Source organism: Urocitellus parryii, chromosome 2, assembly GCF_045843805.1.
Source record: "Urocitellus parryii isolate mUroPar1 chromosome 2, mUroPar1.hap1, whole genome shotgun sequence".
Taxonomy (NCBI): Eukaryota; Metazoa; Chordata; class Mammalia; order Rodentia; family Sciuridae; genus Urocitellus; species Urocitellus parryii.
Window position 1 is genome coordinate 119,975,000 of NC_135532.1, and position 20,257 is coordinate 119,995,256.

Genomic DNA, 20,257 nt, shown 5'->3' on the forward strand with positions numbered 1-20,257 from the left:
CCTTCAGTATGAGCTTCCTTTGTCTGGAAGCCCTAGAGGCCCAGAGCCTAGCTCTAAGCCTCATGGTAGAGTGGGTCTCTTCCCCTGCTTCTGCCTTCGCTGTGATGGGAACCAGACTTGCGTACAGGAGGAGCTCTGGCTGTATTTGCAAGGTGGCCTTTGGCTTCCACTGCTAGCGTTTAGTGCAGTTTGTGACGTGTCTGTCACAAACTGCTATGTGACTCTCTTCTCCACACCTCATGGCCCGGAACAGCCATTTCAATGTGTCACTCAATTTTGTAGGTCAGGAATCTGGAAAGGGCCCAGCTGGGCTCCTCTTCCTCTCTGTATGGCATTGATGGGGTCACTTGGTGGTAGTCACCTGTTAGGCGGGATGGTCCAGAGGGTTAGGTGTGTGGTGCTGTGTCAAGGATTCTGGAAGCCTGGACCTGACTGGACTGAGGCCTGGTCGTCAAGGAGGGGCGTCTATAGCCTCGCAGTGTGAGAGCAGCAGGGTTTACTCCATACTGCTGGGTCTCCAAGAGAGAATGTTGACAGATGGGCCAGTGCCGAGGGCTGGTTCTGAAAACTGCTGTGGGGCCCCTCTTGCTGTTCTTGGTCAGATCACTCACAGAGCAACCCTGGATGAACAGAGACAGCAGGGGAATGTTCCACGGAAGCAGTGACTCATGGTACATGTCCCTCTGGCCTACCACAGAGCATGAAAGAGAATTGAAGGGAGGGGGGAAACTGGCTTGTCTGTGGACCCTTCTGCTCTGCAAAACAGCCTGGGCATGTTGATGGGGCTCTTGTGTGCCTCGCTCCATGCACCCCACTTTCTGGTCAACAGAATGTTGCTTTGTGTCTTCTGAGGGTCAGGCTCTGCCCTGTCCTTCAAGCATGAACAAAAGAGAACCCATTGTCTCCCTGCTTTAGTGGCTTGGTTTGTGGTAGAACAGTATTCTTTTTTTCTTTTTAAATAATTATTTCATTTTATTTATTTATAGGCAAGCACTCTGCCACTGAGCTGTAGCCCTAGCCCCAGAACAGTATTCTCTTTTTGGGGTGGGGATGTGGTACTGGAGATTGAACTCAGGGGTGCTTAACCACTGAGCTGCATCCCCAGCCCTATTTTATATTTTATTTAGAGAAAGGGTCTCACTGAGTTGCTTAGCCCCCCCCCCGCCCCTTTTGCTGAGGCTGGCTTTGAACTGGCCATCCTCCTGTCTCAGCCTCCTGAGTCGCTGAGATTATAGGTGTGCACCACCGTGCCTAGCCCCAGAAGAGTATTCTTTTTTCTGTGTTGCTTAACTAAATGTCATCCACCTCTGCAGGTATCATACATTTTTCTGGCTTTATCTTAGGGAAAAAAGCTTCCGTTTATTGTTCTAACTCTTTATAATGATTCAAGGGAAACAAGATACATGGCCTGAGTCCTTTTGCTGCTTTAAGGAAAAAAGTAGATCTGGCTGTTCCAGAGAGCTTTCTAATGGGGAGTCCTGGGGGTGATAGGGTAAACACTTGGAAAAATACTCAATAACTTCTATTAATGACATTAATGTATTTTCTATCAGATAAATTCTAGGATATAAGGCATCTCTTAGTACATGAGGTTTAACAGGCATGGTGAATGAAAATCACTTCTTAGACGTGGCTTTTGAAACAAGAGGAGTGAAGTGCAGTGTGCCCTGCTGCTGGCTCAGCCCCCAAGCAGAGTAGAAAGGCAGCTCCAGGGTTTCTGCCTGGACTCTCGTGGCTATTTCAGGGTAACAGTTGTTGATACCGTTTTTAGATATACAGGATCATGTTTCTTGGCAGGAAATCATTGTATTATTGTTTTCTGTCTTGGGTGATGATTCTACTTTACATGGCATTACGGTAGCTTTTGTAGGTTCTCTGTTAGTTTCATATTTCAATGAGCTTGCTGTGTTCATGTGTGAGTGAGACCTCTTAGCAAAGAATGACTTGCTTCTGTTTTTGCCTCCTTGCTGTTTCTCTTTCTCTTGCCCCGCCTTCTTCTTTCCCACAGAAAGTATTTCTGGGAAGGGGTGGGAAAAAATGCCCCAGAGCGTTGCCTGATTCCAGCTGTAGGTGCTTTTGAACCACAGGATAATATTGATGGTTCATGTTACATGCCAACCACATTCCTTAAATGCTGGTCCCTAGAGGCTGTGGCACTTGGGTCATTTTGCTGCATCATGTTGTGCAATACCCCATGGAGCCCAGTGAGGAAGAAAGGCTGTCCAGTGTCACTGGAGGCCCCCACTGCCCAGCCCTGACTGTGTGTGCATGTGTTAAAAGTTGTTTGGAATGGATAGTTCTGATGTCTTTTTGTTTTTGTTATTGGACAGGAAAAAAAGGTCTAAATAGATTTTTTAATCCTGGAAGTTTTTTTTCCCTATCCCAAAGCAACATGCCCCACCATGTGTCAAAATTGTCTTTGAAGGCTGTGTAATAAATGGTGGGGAGGAGTGTCCTATTGCAGTTTTCTGAGCATCTGTCAGGAGCTCTGATAACACAGGTGTGGATTGTTCATATCATTTTGATAGCTGTTTGACTATTTTCATTTGGTGACTTTCCTGCTTCTGTATTTGTAACAGAGCCAGGGCAAGGGCAGAAAATGGGCTGGATGGAAAAGTGGTCTTTGGCTTCTCTGCTGAGCTGCCTCCCCCATGAGGTAGGAATTTGCAGGGATGGAGCAGTGGCGATCCCACAAGATTGAAAAGTCATCTATAGACTTGCATTTGTTCTTTCCATCCCACCCATGGCCTTGGTCATCAACAGCTGCCTGATGATCCCTTGCTTGGCGGGCAGTTTGTAAAGACCTGGCTCTCCTTGCTTGTAGGAGATCCCTAATTGTGTAGCCTGTCTTCTTAGGCCCTGGTCCTGCAGGCAGGCCCAACCCTCCTGTAATTCTACCAAGGGAGAATCTCCAGGGGAGGCCTGAGCTATGCTCTGACTCTATAGGAAGTAGAGAGATTGATAAAATTTAATAAGTAGAAGAATTTATTTCCTAATTCCTGTGACATTGTCACTTTTGCATATTTTTATCATTCTTAAATGACATGATGAATGTGAAAGATCCTGAAGTGATCTACTGTGTGGGTCCTCAGCTGTGCTCCTCCTCCTACCCCTGCTCCTCCTGTTCCTCCTCTGCCTCCTGCTCCTCCTCCTCCCTCCCCCCCCCCGTCTTCCTGTTCTTCCTCCTACCACCGTCCTCCTCCTCCATCTCCTCCTGTGCCTCCTCTTCCTCCTCCTGCTCTTCCTTCTCCTCCTCCTGCTCCTCCTCCTCCTATTGCTGCTCCTCCTGCTCTTTCTTTTCCTCCTTCTCCTCTTCCTGCTCCTCCTCCTCCTTCTCCGTCTCTGTTCCTTGGCATGTGGCGTTAGATGATGCTCCACTAGGGAAAACATCTCCTTGGTGCTGTGCACCATCTGACTCATACTTCACGATACCAAGGAGTCATGTGTGAGTTTGCTGGCACTAGATTCTTAGTGCCAGGATTTTAACAAAATGGGTTAGCACAGGATTTTAACAAAATGGGTTCAAGGGCCAGTTGATAACAAATTTAAGTGAAGCACCATTATTTAAGGGTGGAAGCTCATTTTTTGTTTGTTTGTCTCCTCATTCATCTATTCACTTATCCAATTTTATATTGTAGAAAGTAATAGAAAGATAGCGGGACATGGGAGGCAAACTAATTAGACCGAATTTAAGTTGTGGCCAGAAAAGTAAATTAACACCATTTCCTCCTTCATGAGGGCCCAGTGGTTGCCATATTTACTTTCAAATTATTGGGGATGAGACTACACACACCAGACTTCTGTGAAAGTGACAAAAGTTGTTTCTTCATCTCTTTCCAGTGACCCTCAGACTAAAGGCAGTTAAACAACTACAGAATAAATGGATCAAAGTGCCAGTGAGGTTTGGTATTTCTACTGATTAGCAAACTTAACTAGGAGAAATCCTTCACTATGATTGCAGTCACTATGATTCAGCAATGGCTGCTGTATCATCAGAATTGAACTGCTTATATCTGATAATTGATGAATTATCTCAGGATGTGACAGGAACTTCAGATGGAGGGCACCATGGAGCTTTGGGAGGTCCTGTCAGGTGTTCTGCTCAGAGGCTTTATTACAAAACTGGATCTCTCCCTACTTTCACCAGGAATCTACCACAGGCATTACAGAGAATGAATTTTCATGAAAGCCATTCTCCATGTCTGTGATAGAGTTCTATCTATTTATCTATCTACTTATCCTTCCAAACTGTCTATCTGGGGAGATTTGATCCAGGACCTCACACATGCTAGGCAAGTGTTCTACCACTGAGCTGCATCACCAGCCCTTTTAATTTTATTCCAGGACAGGGTCTCACTAGGTTGCTGAGGCTGACTTTCTAGAACTTGCCATCCTCCTGCCTCAGCCTCCTGAGCAGCCAGGATTATAGGCATTTACCATCACACCCAGCACAAGAAAGCAATTTTTAGTACAAGGTTTACTTTTCTTTTATCTTCATTCCTGGCAGAGTTTTATTTTGACCATATTTTCCAAAGGCTACAAGGTAACTTCAGAATCATCCCCCAAATGACAACCTGAGAAAACAAAGCAATTTTTTTTTTTGGGGGGGGTGGCTACTAGAGATTGAACCCAGGGGAGTTCTACCACTGAGCTACATCTCTAGCCTTTTTATTTTTTAATTTTAAGAATGGGTCTTATTGAATTGCTCAGGCTGACCTCTAACTTGTGATCCTCCTACCTTGGCCTCCCAAATTGCTGGGATTACATTACTGTTGTGCCCACTAAAAGAAAACAATTCTTAGTTGAAGGTTTTATTTTATCTTCTTCTTTTTTTTTTTTTTTAGAAAGAAATTGGAATTTTGTTTTTAGAGGATTTTGAACTAGAATTTTTTTTAATTTTTAAAATTATAATTTACAATGCTGGGTGTTGTGGCACACCTGTAATCTCAGCAGCTCAGGAGGCTGAGGAAGGGAGATCACTAGTTCAAAGCCAGCCTCAGCAAAAGTGAGGAGCTAAGCAACTCAGTGAGATTTTGTCTCTAAATGAAATAGGGCTGGGGATGTGGCTCAGTGGTTGAGTGTCCCTGAGTTCAATCCCTGGTACCAAATATAAATATATAAATATATATAGACACACACACACACATATACACATATAATTTACAGAATTACTCTTTTGATTAAGATAAAACACAGCATTTTTGCAAAGTTAAAGAAAACAGATCCAAAAAAAAAAAACCAAAACAAAACAAAACTCCTTGTATGATTCTGTTTATGTTCATGTGATATTCTGGAAAAGACAAAATTGTAGGGACACAGAATAGATGAGCGGGTCCAGGGCTGGGCGTGGAGGAGGGGCTGACCACACAGGGGCAGCTCCAGGGACTTGACTGGAGCTGGCATAGTTCTGTACCTTGGTTTTAGTAGCTATTTCATAATTCTGTGCTTTCTCTTAATTCAGAATGGTACAGAACAAAGAGTGAATTTCACTGTATATAAATAATAAGAAGAAATAAAATTATCATACAAAAGACCAAACATATATGTATTGTGCAAAAGGTACAAAATACTTAAAACCAAAAGTATTATAATCACCCATACTCTAGAGAATGGCTGTAAAGATGTTGGTTGTTTCTTTCTAGTTCTTTTGTACATTTCTCTGGGTCCTTTGTGTCTTAAAAGAAAATTGGTAGCTTACTTTGATACTGTTTTGTTGCCTCTTGTTTCTTAATCTTTAAGAAAGTCAGCTGTTCTGTATTTGCTGAGTGAGTTGTGCCATCACTGTCTCCCCATCCTTCGTGTCTGGAATCCTTTCTGCAGCAGGCTGTACCCAAGTTTTTCAACCCCATGAGCCACACATGCCCCAGTGACTAGAATGTTCTATTGTTGCAACTTAAAGTTCTGCACAGTATTTTTTCAGTATCCTAAAAGCAACTTTATCAGATGAAATGGAAAATTTTAGCCAGAAAATTGAGAAACAGACTTCTCAGGTTTTATTTAAAAGAAGTTTCTTCACATGAAAACACATGCAATGGCTTTATTTGAGAAGAATGTTTCTTTTTGTGTGTTTTATTCACTTAAATATAAACTGTAGGGGCAGAGCTGGAGCGTCTGACCTTGTGGACTTCCTGTTGGCTCTCAGGGCCTGGACCCGCTCAGGCTGGCCTCCCCCTACCCCTGTTCATGGGCTGCACTGTTGAGAAACAATTTTTATTCTCAAGTAAATTCTGCTCCGTTTTACTCCATTCTTTCCTAAATTGGGACTTGGGGGACAAGAGAATGCAGCTTGTCAAACAGAAATGCTGACTAAGACTGGTCTCTGGTGGTTAGGGCAACAGGGACAAGGAAGGAGGGAGGCCCAGGAATCTCTTGGCAGACTCCTGTTGGACCTGACAACCACTAGCAGCTGGCCAGCTGTCACACCCGGCTGGGAGCAGCCCTGGTCAGGGGAAGGATCTGTTTTCCATCTTGAGGAGAGAAGCCATTAGAGAGGTTGAGAAGTGTCACGGCCTAGCAGATCTTGTAGTGTGAATGCAGCTATTTCATTGTCTCGCCTTTGGAACTTGGGACCCAACTTTGAGGAAACCTTGTAACAGAGTTAGGTTTTAGAGTTACCTGGGATGTCCAGGGTCACGTGGTCACCATCTAGGAAACCCCTTGGTCCCTCTGTAGTGGCTTGGCTGTTTAAATTCCCTGGTCCATTTTTGTGTTCAGCAGATGTTCTGGGCACTGGGTGTGTGGCAGTGAGCAGGCCTGCCCCACCTTCTTGGAGCTGCTCTTCAATCCCATGTCAATTGTCACATTAACTTACAAGTCCCAGAAGTGACCGTTTTCTAAGATGGCCTGCCGCTCCCCTCTCGGGGAATAATACTAGTTCAAGTCTTGTTTTAAACAACTCCTTTTATTCACACCAGCATATTGTACTTGATAAATAGATACATTTTTAGCAGTTAAAATAAAAAAAATAATAAAAGAAAAGGAGCCTCTTAGAAAAATGTTTTAAATTGAACATCATTTTAAAGTAGAGGCTCATTTTGTGTGAAGGAAAAGCAGCTTATTACTTCTGATCTTAATCAGATCACTGGGGTCTGATGAAATATCCATCTAAGTCCATTCAGCTTTTTATGTAATTTAATGAAGAAAGAAGAGTATCTAGATTATAATTTTTTCCTTAGTGTGAGTCCAAGGGACAACAGAAACAGAGAGTGGGATAACATGAGATTGTCACACACACTGTGAGACAAAAGAACCACTAGCAGGCCGTGGAGGACGATCATGGACTGCCCCCGCATCTGTGCCCCAGCCCTGTCCTTGTGCAGCACCAGCCTGGCAGCTGAGGCTCCAGGAAGTGTGACCGTGAGTTTCTAGAACCACTTGGCACAGTGAAGGAGAGATTTACAGCAGGAATTTCTTTCTTTTTCCTAAAGAAGGTAAAGTGATTCAGCATTCTGCCTCTGAAGTCCCCAGGATTTTGGCTGAGAGAGCCATGTCTCTGTACCAGAATAACTATTTTAACGTTAGGATTTAAAAATATTGTCTTTATTTATTTATTTTGCTTTTCATTTGTTCCTACTCCCCACACCCTCTATAATTAAAACAATCCAGTCTTCCATTCTTGGGGAATCGCTGGCCACACTTAACTCAAGCAGCGCACCCTTAGCAGAGGCAGCTGCCCTTTCCTTTGAAGCTGTTCCAGGGAGGGCAAAGCTGGCTGGTGGGAGCTGCCCCCAGCCAGACTAGCCGGCTGACGCTCCCCACCGTTCTCTGCCTTCTCACCACCTCTGTGATTGATCCCACTGGCGAGCTGCAGGCCAGTGGGGAGCTGAAGGAGCTTGGGGTTTGCTTCCAGAGACACCTTGCTCCACCCCTGCAGCTGCTTTGCACACCACAACACCCTCCAGCCACTAGGACAGGGTGTTTCTTTAACCCACATGTGATTTTTTGTTTTAAGGAGCTGAATGGATGACTACAGACTCACAGATTCTCAGGCTCTTATTTTGCAACAGTCTTTTCAACCCTGACTTGGACATAAGTAAAAAAAATAAAGTTGTTGGGGGAAGGAAAGATCTGGGATGGGACTACCAAGGGCAACTTTCCAGATCTTTCTGAAACTGGCCTTTTAAATTTGAACTTGCAACTTTTTTCTTGATGTGTTGTGAATTCCCAGGACACTAGCACTACCCACATATGTTGAAAAGAACTGTAGAATACATCCAGTTCAATCTGTTTTCCAATTCAGGGAGAAGGACTCTGAAACAGACAGTTCATTAAATTCTACTCTAAGCTGTCTGAGGTAGAGGGGATGGTATTTCCACTTTGTAGCAGGGAAAAAGGCTCAGAAAAATGAAGTAACTTGCCCAAGTCTCACAGCCAGTAGGTGAAAGGGCCCAAAAAGGTCTGCCACCCCAATCCTCAGCTTTCTTTTCTCTGCCATGCTGCCTGTGGAGGTCATCAGAATAGCTGCACGGCCTGCACTCAGATCCTGGTGCCTCCAGTTATCAGCCATGTTATACGGGGAGAATGGCTTCACTTCTGTGCCTTGGCTTCCTCAGCTGTAAAGTGAAAACAATTGGGTGAAAGCACAGGGAACAGCGTTCCCCACACGGTAGGCTGCTAGTCTGCTAGTCGGAGCTGACATTTCTGCCTCCCTGACCACCCAATACCTTCAGGAGCTCATTCTGTTGAAGAGAATCTGGGGCCAGGTTCTTTATAAATATGCTTTCTGATCTTTATAACAGCCCAACAAGATTGCTCTTATGAACTAACTTATCCTTTGTCTGATGAATGACCTGTCAAGAGAGGTTAAGATTTAGTGCGTTTGTCACAGCCAAAGCACAGCTGCAGTGGGGTTTGAACGCCAATCTTTCTGATTCCAAAGATAGTTTTTCCTCTATGCTGTGCTTCTGTGCCTAGCCTAAGACATGCTCAATAGCACTGAACTCTTAATTGCTGCTGAGAATCCCAGTGGCTGATATCCCAGAGAAGTGAGAATCAGCCACCTCCTCACTGAGCTACTTACTACCTGGGAAGATCTCATCCCGTCCTCCTCAGATCTGGGACAGAACATGTCTTCCTTCTTTCATGTCTCGGTGCTTTAATAGTCTGAGAGCCATGGATGTGTCCCTTGAGTCTTCTCCTATTATGGAATTATGGTTTGCATATGAGGTGTCCCCCAAAAGCTCATGTGTTAATGCAGGAGTGATCGGAGGATGAGATCAGGAATGAGAGCTCTAACCTAATCGGTGGATTAATCCATTTGATGAATTAGTAATTTGGATTACTGGGTTGCAACTACAGGCAGATGGAGTATGGCTAGAGGAAATAGGTCTCTGGGGATGTGTCCTTGGAGGTTGGTTGTCTTTGTGCCTTGTTCCTTGCTCTCTCTCTCTCTCTCTCTCTCTGCCTTCTGGCTGCCGTGAGCTGAGTAGCTCTTGTCCACCATGCCTGTCCACCATGATGTTCTGCCTCGCTTTGGGCCCAGAGCAATAACATTGATCATTCATTGACTGAGACCTCTGAAACTGTGAGCCCCCAAATAACTTTTTCCTCCTTAAAGTAATTCTTATCACATATTTTGGTCACAGTGAGGAAACGCTGATGGACAGATCTCTTTTGGTTAAATAATTCCCATGATACCCTGACTCCTAGTTATCCTTGTTACTCATTCTGGTTCTCCCTTGTGAAGACTTTGGTGAGTGTTGAACAGACACCTACATGCAGCTTTGTGCATGGAAATTGACTGGTGGAAGGGAGGCCCGTGGGATACACAGAGAAGCAGTGATGATCTGCTGCTGGAGAAGGCAAGGGTGTGGAGCCTGGTGATCCTAGGAGCTGGGATGCAGGAGGCTTGACCCTTAGCCTTCATTCTTCCTGATGGTCTGCCTCCCACTCTGGAATGTTCACAAGGAGAAGGCCCTTCCTTGTCAGTTGCTGCTGTGAGACACGGTTCCTGGCACCTGATAGTCTCAGGAGTATATTTTAAAGACCAAATACAGGTGTAAGCAAAAGAATTGCTAAGGGGCTGGGGCTGGGGCTCAGTGGTGGAGCATGTGACTCCAACGTGTGAGGCCCTGGGTTTGATCCTGAGCACCACATAAAAATAAATAAAGGTATTGTGTCCATCTAAAAATTAAAAAGAAAAAAAAATTTCTGTGGGGTCTAAGGAAGAAATTGTTGACTTGGCTCTTGAACTTGGATGGGTAGTGATAACATTAAGAAAAGGTTCTACATTAATAAGAAGAGCTGCCTTGAGCCATATGAGGAGCCCGCCTGAGGCGCATGGAGGCTCAGAGGCCAGTGGACACCTTTGTATAGGAATTCAGAGCTGGGAGGGAGTGGTTACTTTCTGGGTTGTGGTGGCAGGCAAGCCCTAGTGGATGTGGATTGGACTTCTGAGGCTCTAGGGGAGGGACCCAAGGCACTGGTGAGCCTGGAAATGGACGGCTTCTTGGGGATGGCAGTGGGAAGTGTGGTGGACATGGAGGGAACACTGGAGGGACGTGTGGGTAGGCCACTGGCAGAGGTGGGTATAAGAGACGGTGCTGGGGTGCAGTGGTGCCTGGAGCTCGGCTTTCCTCATCTCTGCTGGACCAGAGGATCTAAGGGCCATACCCTGGACCAGCCTCGGCCACCGTCCCCTCCCTTCCCAGCACACGGCTTGTTTTAGCTCCATCAGTTTGGACTGTCATTTCCTGCTACGTAAAACCTGATGCTTGCCTTTCATTGCTGCCCATGCCAGGGCAGTGGGTGTCTCATGATGGCCAGTCATGCTGGGCCTGGACCTTAACCTCATATCTAAGTTTAGTTTAAAAGTTAACAAAGAAAACCCCAGGCTCGCCCCTGTTTGGCTGGGGTCATGTTCATGAGGTTTGTCCTTTTATTTTTATCCTTGGATTTTTTGTTTTTTTGTGTTACTGATAGTGTGTGTGTGTGTGTGTGTGAGAGAGAGAGAGAGAGAGAGAGAGAGAGAGAGAGAGACACACACACACACACACACACACACACACACACTAGGTGTTATTAGAGACTGAACCCATGGTGTTCTACCTAGCACTGCCCCCCCCCAACCTTTTAATTTTGAGACAGGGTCTCACTAAGTTGCCCAAGATGACCTTCAACTTGTAGTCCTCCTGCTTCAACTTCCCAAGTCACTGGAATCATAGGCATGCACCACCATGTCCAGCTCATACTTAGATTTTATACTGTACTTTTTCTTTTAATTCATGAGCAGAAATCAGGAAATATTTTCATTCAAAAAGGCTAGAATTTTAAAAATTCTAAATATAGAAGTATTATATTATAAAATATAATTTTCACCACTTTATATTCAAAACTTATTTTTATGTTATATAAAAGGTTTATAAACTTCTCCTTGTTGAACAAAAGTGTTTTTTTTAGCCTTTAGATGAATTTCACACTTTGGTTTAATCCTGGTGAAGTGAAAACTGAAATATCCTACCACTCAAAGTGGGTCTGTGACACACAGACAGCATCCCTTTTAGATGGTTTGTTTTTGCTTTTATCTTTTGAGGTTGGAATGCAAAGATGAGGCAGGACTGATGCTGGAGTCTCTTCTTGGTGAGGCCTGGGGGCGGCTGCTCACCTGTAAGGCACACACAGCAGCCCCCACCAGCTGCAGCTCTCATGCTCCCACTGTGAAGCACAGAGGGTGAGAGGCTTGCTGGGAGGTGGCCTGGCAGGCAGAACCCAGGCATTGGCTGCCCACTTCCTGCCGGTGACTGCTTTGGCCGCACAGCCCTGTGTCAGGAGCTGGGGAGGGAGCAGGAGAGAGTTAGGGTGGACGGTGTGGCGCCCGCCTGGCTAGGATGAATGCAGAGGCTGTTGTGTCACTCATCTTTGTGGTGGAAGGTTGAGCAAATGCTGTCAGTTTATTTTTCCTTTTATTACTAATCGAGACTTCAGATCTTTCCACTTGGATCCAGTGAAACTGTCCATTTATTCATCGAGTGGGTGTTTCCTTAGTACACACTATGTTCCCAGCATGGCCATGTTGCAGCAGCACAGACGTTGCAGCAACACAGACAAGACAGACGAGGCCTTGCTGGCATGAGCTCACATACCAGCAGGAAAGAGAGCCAATGCCTAAGTGGAGAGAAGAGAATAAATACAGGGGAAGAGACAAATTAACAGAGGCAGGATTAGGGAGGAGCATCTCTGAGGGGGTGACGTTTGTAGATGAGCAGCGAGTGAGATAATGAGCCTTGGGGAAATCTGAGGAGTGGGCTCCAAGCAGAGGGACAGATGGTGTGGAGTGGAGGAATAGCAGAGACCAGGAGACTGCCCGGAGCCAGGGGGAGCTGTGAGGGACTAGGAGGGGTTCGGGCAGGACTGGGGGCTACGGTCCCCATCCAGGTAGGATCTGAAGCAGGGGTGGGGGTGGGGTTGCTGTGCATAGTGCATAGTGCCTTGTGACCTGAAGATGATCTTGGAAGAGTCTCAGAGAAGGTGCTGCGTTGTGAGCAATGGTCTTGTAGCTTAGACTGGCCTGTTTCTCAATGTCACTTTTCTTAGTTCCATGCAACATCCTTGTGTATTCTCCCGTGTGTCAATCATCTGTATGGAGGGTGAGACTGTGAACCCCTGTGGTCAGCAGGTAGCACTTCCTCTTAGGGTGACTTGTCAAGTCTCCACCGCAGATAGCAGCGCCGTCAATGCTGGGGAGCAGAACTTCAGTTCTTCCGAACTCAAAACAGCGGCTGAAATGAACTGGCGCAGTGAGACGTCTTCCTCGCAGCTTTGGCTGCAACACAGTCCCTTTGAATTTTATTTATATGTTTAGCAACAATATATCATTATTTTACGTTCTCTGTATTTGAAGTGTTCCAGGAATAATCTAAATGAAAATGAAGTTCAGAACTACATGCTTTATATCTTGTTTCTGAGATTTGTTCTTATAACTTGAATTTTATTTCTATATTATATGTCATTACAGATAACCATTCATATACAGTCTTCTTCTCTTTTTTATCTAAAGTAGCTGAGGTTTCAGAAATGATTCTTCTTATTTGAATTCAGATCCTTCTGGATTTTATAAATTGAACCTGAATTTTTTTATGAATTTTTCAGACATGGTGATAAAATTCTGTGAAATATAAGGAAATACTGTCACCCCATCAACTTTTATGTTTAAAAGGGTATTTGTCTGGAGGTAAACCCCCAAATTTATTCATTTATGGTTGAAGAATAGAAACTTCTAGTTAAAGTCTTTTTTTTATATATATAATGAAGGTTATCAGCCACAAGATTCTTGCATTTGTAGTTTATAAGGAACTAGAAATTGTGTCAGTGGCCAGATGTTTTTGCACTAGGGCCAAGGCATGTGAGCTGCAGGAGTGGGCTGGTGGCACGGGCTCTTGGCACCTGGTGCAGCCTCGCCGCCGTCCTATACAAGATTTTGGGGAAGACTTTGTTGGGGGAACGTTTCTAAGGCATGCTGCCCACTGTGTAAAAGTAACCATCAGAAAATAGTTTGACTTTTCTAGATTTATTCAAAACTTTCTTCCAAGATTTACATGATGGATTAAAAATCATCTTTTAAAAATACCTTTATTTCTTATGTGCTTGTTATGGATCACTGAATGAGGTATGGGAGTGAAGCATTCTGACGACTTGCCATCCAGGCCAACAGCAGTGACCTGGGGGCCCTTTCTGATCAGGGTGTTGATGTCAGGCTAAGTTACCCAGCAAGCCTCACAGTGTGCAGCCGTCACGCTACCAGGACACCCACGAACAACAGAATGAACTCTAGTAACCGAAAGTTTTTATATCCGATGACTTCACTGGGACTTGTCTAGACCACAGTTCCTCTCTGAAGTCATGGCATGTTAGGTCTGGGGAGGGCTAATGAGATGTGCAACTCAGACGGCCTGAGTCTGCTTGCCACTGCAGCCATGGCTGGGGTCTGGGAGGTTCAGTGACCTCAGCCTGGAGTGGGAGATGGTGGCCTGGGGAGGAGCCTCTCCTTGGTTTCCAAGCAGCACACTGTACAGAATCCTTCTTCTCCAGAAGTAGGAGTGCATTGGAAAGCAATTTAATTCCTGCTCATTTTTGTCAGAGCGGACAAACTCCAGGAGGTACTACCTAGAGAGATTGTAGTCAATAAATTCGTAGTTGTTTGTATTGACTCTACTTGGCAAATCAGTGCTGGCTTAAAAAAATAATTCTAGCAGCATGATCTTGCTGGTAAAACCCATGTGCCCCCAGATACCTAATTATTGATGGGGTTCTGTTTGGCTCTGCGTGGTCTCCAACCTCAGCCATGTTAGTCACATCAACAATACAATGCAGTAGAAAAAAAATTTTTTTTAAGCTGTTTTCTTGATTATTGACATAAACTGTCAGATGTAATTTAATGTAAATCCTGAATTCTGTAATACAGGTTCGCTGGCCTGTAAGTAATAGGGACTAGAATGTACCTACTCGTCCTGAGTCATCCGATTGCATTGATTGGCTTAGGTTTGTTCTGAGATCGGGACTGCAATAGCCTTGTCTCTGAGAAAGTGCCTGAGAAGCCTGGATGTGATTTGGTGTTTAAACAGTCCTGTGGGTGGTACATGGAGAAGTCAGTATCCAGAGGCCAATGTTAGCCGAACTTCTCCTCAACTCTGTGAATGTAGGAAGGTGATTAATGTCACTCATGACTTCCTGATGATTTAGACTCACTGGGAATTAATATAAGTGCATTGTATTTGGCGAGTGCTTCTCCCACAAGTACACTCTGCTCTAATCCTTGTACCTCTGCAGGAAGCTGCCCTCTGCAGACAGCTCCCCATGGAAGCCGAGACAATGGCCGCAGTCCAGGCTGCTGCAAACCCTCCTGCCATGACCCCAGATATGAGATCCATCACTAATAACAGCTCAGATCCTTTTCTCAATGGGTAAGTTAACATTTTGGGAACATTTAATTTTGCTCTATTTATTATGAAGTCTAGACTAAAAGGGGGTTTGGTTTACACTGGGAAAAGATAAGGAGCTTGAGGTTTGGGGTGAGAGTAGGAAGTAGGAGGAACTGGTAGAAAAAAGAAAAGCCAAGGAAGTCATCTGCCTTTTAAAAATTATATAGTCAGCCCCTAGTGCACAGTTTGAATCAGGAATGCATTTGTCATTTAAACAGGATGGTGTTGTCTAGTGTTTATACCGGGAAGAATCTTGTGGTTTTTGGTGGCCACCTGGGGGATAAAAGCATGTCATGTGGCAAGTTGAGAACAAAATAATTAAAGATGATATTTTGATGGTGAAATGTAAATAAGGCTGTAGGTTAGTTAGTAGGATTTCATATCATCTGTTCCCAGGCTTCTATACTGCACTGTGGCTGTGTGGGATGCCGTCGTAGAAGAAGTTGGGTGAAGGGAGCACGGACTGTAATCTCTATAATCGTTTTGCATCTTCTGTGTGTGTTTAAAATTATTTTATAATTAAAAACTTAATTAAAGTAGATGATGTTTCTTTAAAAAACAAACAAAACGAAGGAGCAGAATAAAAAGATGCTTTTGGGCAGTGGTGTCTGCATGTGCAGATGTCAGCATCACCTGTGGCCTTTTAAGCACAGGGGGGCCACTCTTTGTTCCCTCATGTCCTAGTGCCCTCGCGGGTGCTTCTGGCAAAAGAATACAAGTAAAGACAGGTAAGAAAACAAACATGAACTGAAATAATGAAGGTATGGGTGTTTTAAGTTGTTGATTTTAAAGTACAGAAAAGTGTAAAGAATAACATGGAAGTTACTAATTTACCCACCACCTAGATTTGCCATATTTCCGTCCAGTCTTATTTTTTTTTTTAAAGAGAGAGAGAGAGAGAGAGAATTTTTTTTTTAATATTTACTTTTTTTTTTAGTTCTCGGCGGACACAACATCTTTGTTTGTATGTGGTGCTGAGGATCCAAGCTGGGCCGCACGCATGCCAGGCGAGCGCGCTACCGCTTGAGCCACATCCCCAGCCCCAGTCTTATTTTTTTTATAAATAAAGTATTACACTTACCATGTGAAACCATCCCTCCAATACTGAACTCTTGTTTCTTTCCCTCTTCTCTTCCTCATGTAGCCACTATGCAGGAACTGGCATATGCCCATCATGTATATATCTTTTGTTATGTGTATATCCATAGCAGTGTTGAATTTTGTTTTCTGTTTTTTTTTTTAATCCCACATAAATGGTATCATACTCTGTTTGTAGAGCAGTATCCAAATGGTTATTTGAAGATGGAAAGAAAATCAAGGGCCATTCATCATGAATGGCCAGTTTTGTTTGCTTACAATTTGATTACATTAACATCAGAAAGTATATTTCAGTGAAGGGAGGTGCTATCTTCTCCCTTCACTACCTGGAAAGTTGAGCCAATGACAGAGCCACACTGTTTCTGGGGTTGTGATGCGACTGTGCACTGCATTGAGTGGGTCAATGATGTCTCTCCCTCTTTTGCTCGCAGGGGGCCCTACCACTCAAGGGAGCAGAGCACCGACAGTGGCCTGGGGTTAGGGTGCTACAGTGTCCCCACCACCCCTGAGGACTTTCTCAGCAACGTGGACGAGATGGACACAGGTGGGGCACAGCCTGTCAATGCTTACAGTGTGTTTTCACTTTCAATTTGTCCCTTTGTCACCTTAACTCTAAAATCCAACCAGAAACATGAAATCTCAATGACAACATAAAATGACTCCTGAAAAGCTGCGCAACCCACAGGCACTATTAATTAATCAATTCACTATTAATGAACTCCAGCCTCTTTCCCAGATCTTCCCAGTTTCATACATGGGCACAGGATTTTTTTTTTTTTTAAGAGAGAGTGAAAGAGGAGAGAGAGAGAGAGAGAGAGAGAGAGAGAGAGAGAGAGAGAGAGAGAGAGAGAGAGAATGAGAATTTTTAATGTTTATTTTTTAGTTCTCCACGGACACAACATCTTTGTTGGTATGTGGTGCTGAGGATTGAACCCGGGCCGCACGCATGCCAGGCGAGCGCGCTACCGCTTGAGCCACATCCCCAGCCCCCCGGGCACAGGATTTTAATTACTGTTTTTTATTTTTTTTTATTTTATTTTATTTTTTTTTATTGGTCGTTCATAACATTACATAGTTCTTAATACATCATATTACACGGTTTGATTCAAGTGGATTATGAACTCCCGCTTTTACCCCGTATACAAATTGCTGTATCACATCAGTTACCCTTCCATTGATTGACATATTGCCTTTCTAGTGTCTGATGTATTCTGCTGTCTGTCCTATTGTCTACTATCCCCCCTCCCCTCCCCTCCCCTCCCCTCCCCTCCCCTTTTCTCTCTCTACCCCTTCTACTGTAAATCATGTCTTCCATTTGTATTCTCTTGACTTACCCCTCCTTACCTCTTATATGACATTTTGTATAACCCTGAGGTAACTCAAAATGGATCAAGGAGCTTGATATTAAATCAGAGACACGGCATCTGATAGAAGAAAAAGTTGGTTATGATCTACACGCTGTGGGATCGGGCTCCAAATTCCTCAATAGGACACCCATAGCGCTAGAGTTAACAAATAGAATCAACAAATGGGACTTACTCAAACTAAAAAGTTTTTTCTCAGCAAAAGAAACAATAAGAGAGATAAATAGGGAGCCTACATCCTGGGAACAAATCTTTACTCCACACACTTCAGATAGAGCCCTAATAACCAGAATATACAAAGAACTCAAAAAATTAGACAATAAGATAACAAATAACCCAATCAATAAATGGGCCAAGGACCTGAACAGACACTTCTCAGAGGAGGACATACAATCAATCAACAAGTACATGAAAAAATGCTCACCATCGCTAGCAGTCAGAGAAATGCAAATCAAAACTACCCTAAGATACCATCTCACTCCAGTAAGACTGGCAGCCATTAGGAAGTCAAACAACAATAAGTGCTGGAGAGGATGCGGGGAAAAGGGCACTCTTGTTCATTGCTGGTGGGACTGCAAATTGGTGCAGCCAATTTGGAAAGCAGTATGGAGATTTCTCGGAAAGCTGGGAATGGAACCACCATTTGACCCAGCTATTCCCCTTCTCGGTCTATTCCCTAAAGCCCTAACAAGAGCATGCTACAGGGACACTGCTACATCGATGTTCATAGCAGCTCAATTCACGATAGCAAGACTGTGGAACCAGCCTAGATGCCCTTCAATAGATGAATGGATAAAAAAAATGTGGCATTTATACACTATGGAGTATTACTCTGCATTAAAAAATGACAAAATTATAGAATTTGGAGGGAAATGGATGGCATTAGAGCAGATTATGCTAAGTGAAGCTAGTCAATCTTTAAAAAACAAATACCAAATGACTCCTTTGATATAAGGGGTGTAAACAAGGACAGGGTAGGGACGAAGAGCTTGAGAAGAATATTTACAGTAAACAGGGATGAGAGGTGGGAGGGAAAGGGAGTGAGAAGGGAAATTGCATGGAAATGGAAGGCGATCCTCAGGGTTAATTACTGTTTTTTAAAAGCTCATCTCTGCTCCTCATAGCCCCTTGCTCACGGTTGTACTAAGAGACCTGTCTGCTTTGCCACTCTTCTGCCATTGCTCCTACTGTCCATAGTTTTAAAGTATAATGCACAGGCCACTTTTTGTCCTGGAAAATGTTCCTAGTTAACAGTTCCGCCAATCACATATGTTTCCATGTTATTCCCTGCATTTGGGGAGCAACTGGAAGTAGGCATGTAGAGAGGTAAGTCACTTCGAGCATGTTACGCTGTCGACTTGGAGTTCCATGATGGTGATGATGCCTTCCCTTGCAATTAAAAAGAACACCAGAATAACTTCTCCCTGGTCCTCAGCCTGTGCATCCTCAGGCCAGGGCTCGGCAGGCTTTGAGAATGCCTCCTACCCCATTTCACTACATAATCATTGCAGAATTTATGCTTCTTGTATGTTTGTTTTGCAAAAAAGCGGGGCGCAACCATTTTGTGAAGCTTTTTTTTTATTGTGCCGGTGTTACTTAAAAATAAGTTATTACTAAATTATTTTTTTATGTAAGATTAGGATGCACAGAATACTGGAGAATATATGTCAATGCTGTGAAATGCAGTACTTCTCCCATTCTCTAGGAGGGAGCCCTCCAATGTAAAATCTGAATTTAGTCTTATTTGCTTAATCTAGACTTAATTATGAAACTCATAACTCCCAGAAAGTATTCTAGAACCAGAACCAAATGACAGCTGAAACGTCTACTCTTTGGAGTTACCCAGGCAAGTTTCTCCTCCATTGTCATGGATGATAGAAAATAAATCGTTCTGTGACAAAAATTGAAAATTGCTTCCCCAAGCGTTTGTCTAGAGTGCCTGCTCCTAAGTGACTCCTTTGTGCCATGGTCCCCGTTGTCGGGGGGCCTGAGAGTCAGACCAGCCAGGTCCTGGGGTGCGGCAGGGAGCAACTCCTGGGCTGGGTGGTCCTGCGGCCTTGCTGTCCGAGGGCCGCACAGTGGTGTCCTGAGGAGCTGAACAGAATAGTTTGAACTATCATCTTACTGTTCTTCAATTCATTGCTGCCGTTTTCTCTCTCCCCTTCCCCTTTCATCCTTCTTTCCTTTTTGGTGTTAGGTTTATTTTGTTCCCTTGGATTGGCCTGATTAAGGGGCTCCTTCTTATATAATAGCTGTTTACTTTCATCTTTTAAACACAAGGAAGCCAGTAAGGGCAAAAATCAAAAGTTAGATAAGGAAAAAGCCTCTGGAGATCTTAAAAAAAAAAAAAGAAAGAAAAGAAAAGAAAGAAAGGATTCTTTTCCATGTTTTAAAAATTGTGACCTCAAGTCAGAAGACGGGGAGTGTTATGAACCATAAGGTGGAATTAAATGGTGTCTTGAAAAGAAAATGGTCTTTGCAGACAGGCAACCTGGGTTGAAGCCTTGCTTCTCTACTTTCTGGTAGCTACTGTGGGCACCTAACCTCCGTGGGCCTCAGATTCTCACCCATGAAGTGGGAGCAATGTGCTCACTTTATATCACCGGTCGAATCCTAGCACAAAAATCTGCCCCTCTATCTAAGAAGCTGTGAAAGGGACTTAAGTTTAGGGCCACCTCTGTGAAGTCTTAAAGGAAGTGGGCATTAACCCTCTCAAGGGGAGACATGCTGCCACGTAGCAAGCAGCTGAGGAGAACCAGGGAAGGCAGACCTCAAGTGTGGCTAAAAGACATCCGTTAATCCTGCTGAGCACACGTTGACCACAGGCCAGATGGGAATGGGCCAGCTGAGCATTCTCTCTTCACCATGCACACCAAACAA

General features: G+C 44.1%; 1 protein-coding gene across 1 annotated transcript in view; it reads left to right on the forward strand.

Annotated features, from left to right (window-relative positions):
* Wwtr1 (WW domain containing transcription regulator 1) overlaps positions 1–20,257 on the forward strand; it is a 123,201-nt gene that overhangs the window by 97,387 nt on the left and 5,557 nt on the right. The window contains exons 5-6 of the mRNA XM_077795305.1: positions 14,764–14,897; positions 16,445–16,557. Of these exons, the coding sequence (XP_077651431.1) occupies positions 14,764–14,897; positions 16,445–16,557 (247 nt within the window). The remainder of the gene's footprint in view (positions 1–14,763; positions 14,898–16,444; positions 16,558–20,257) is intronic.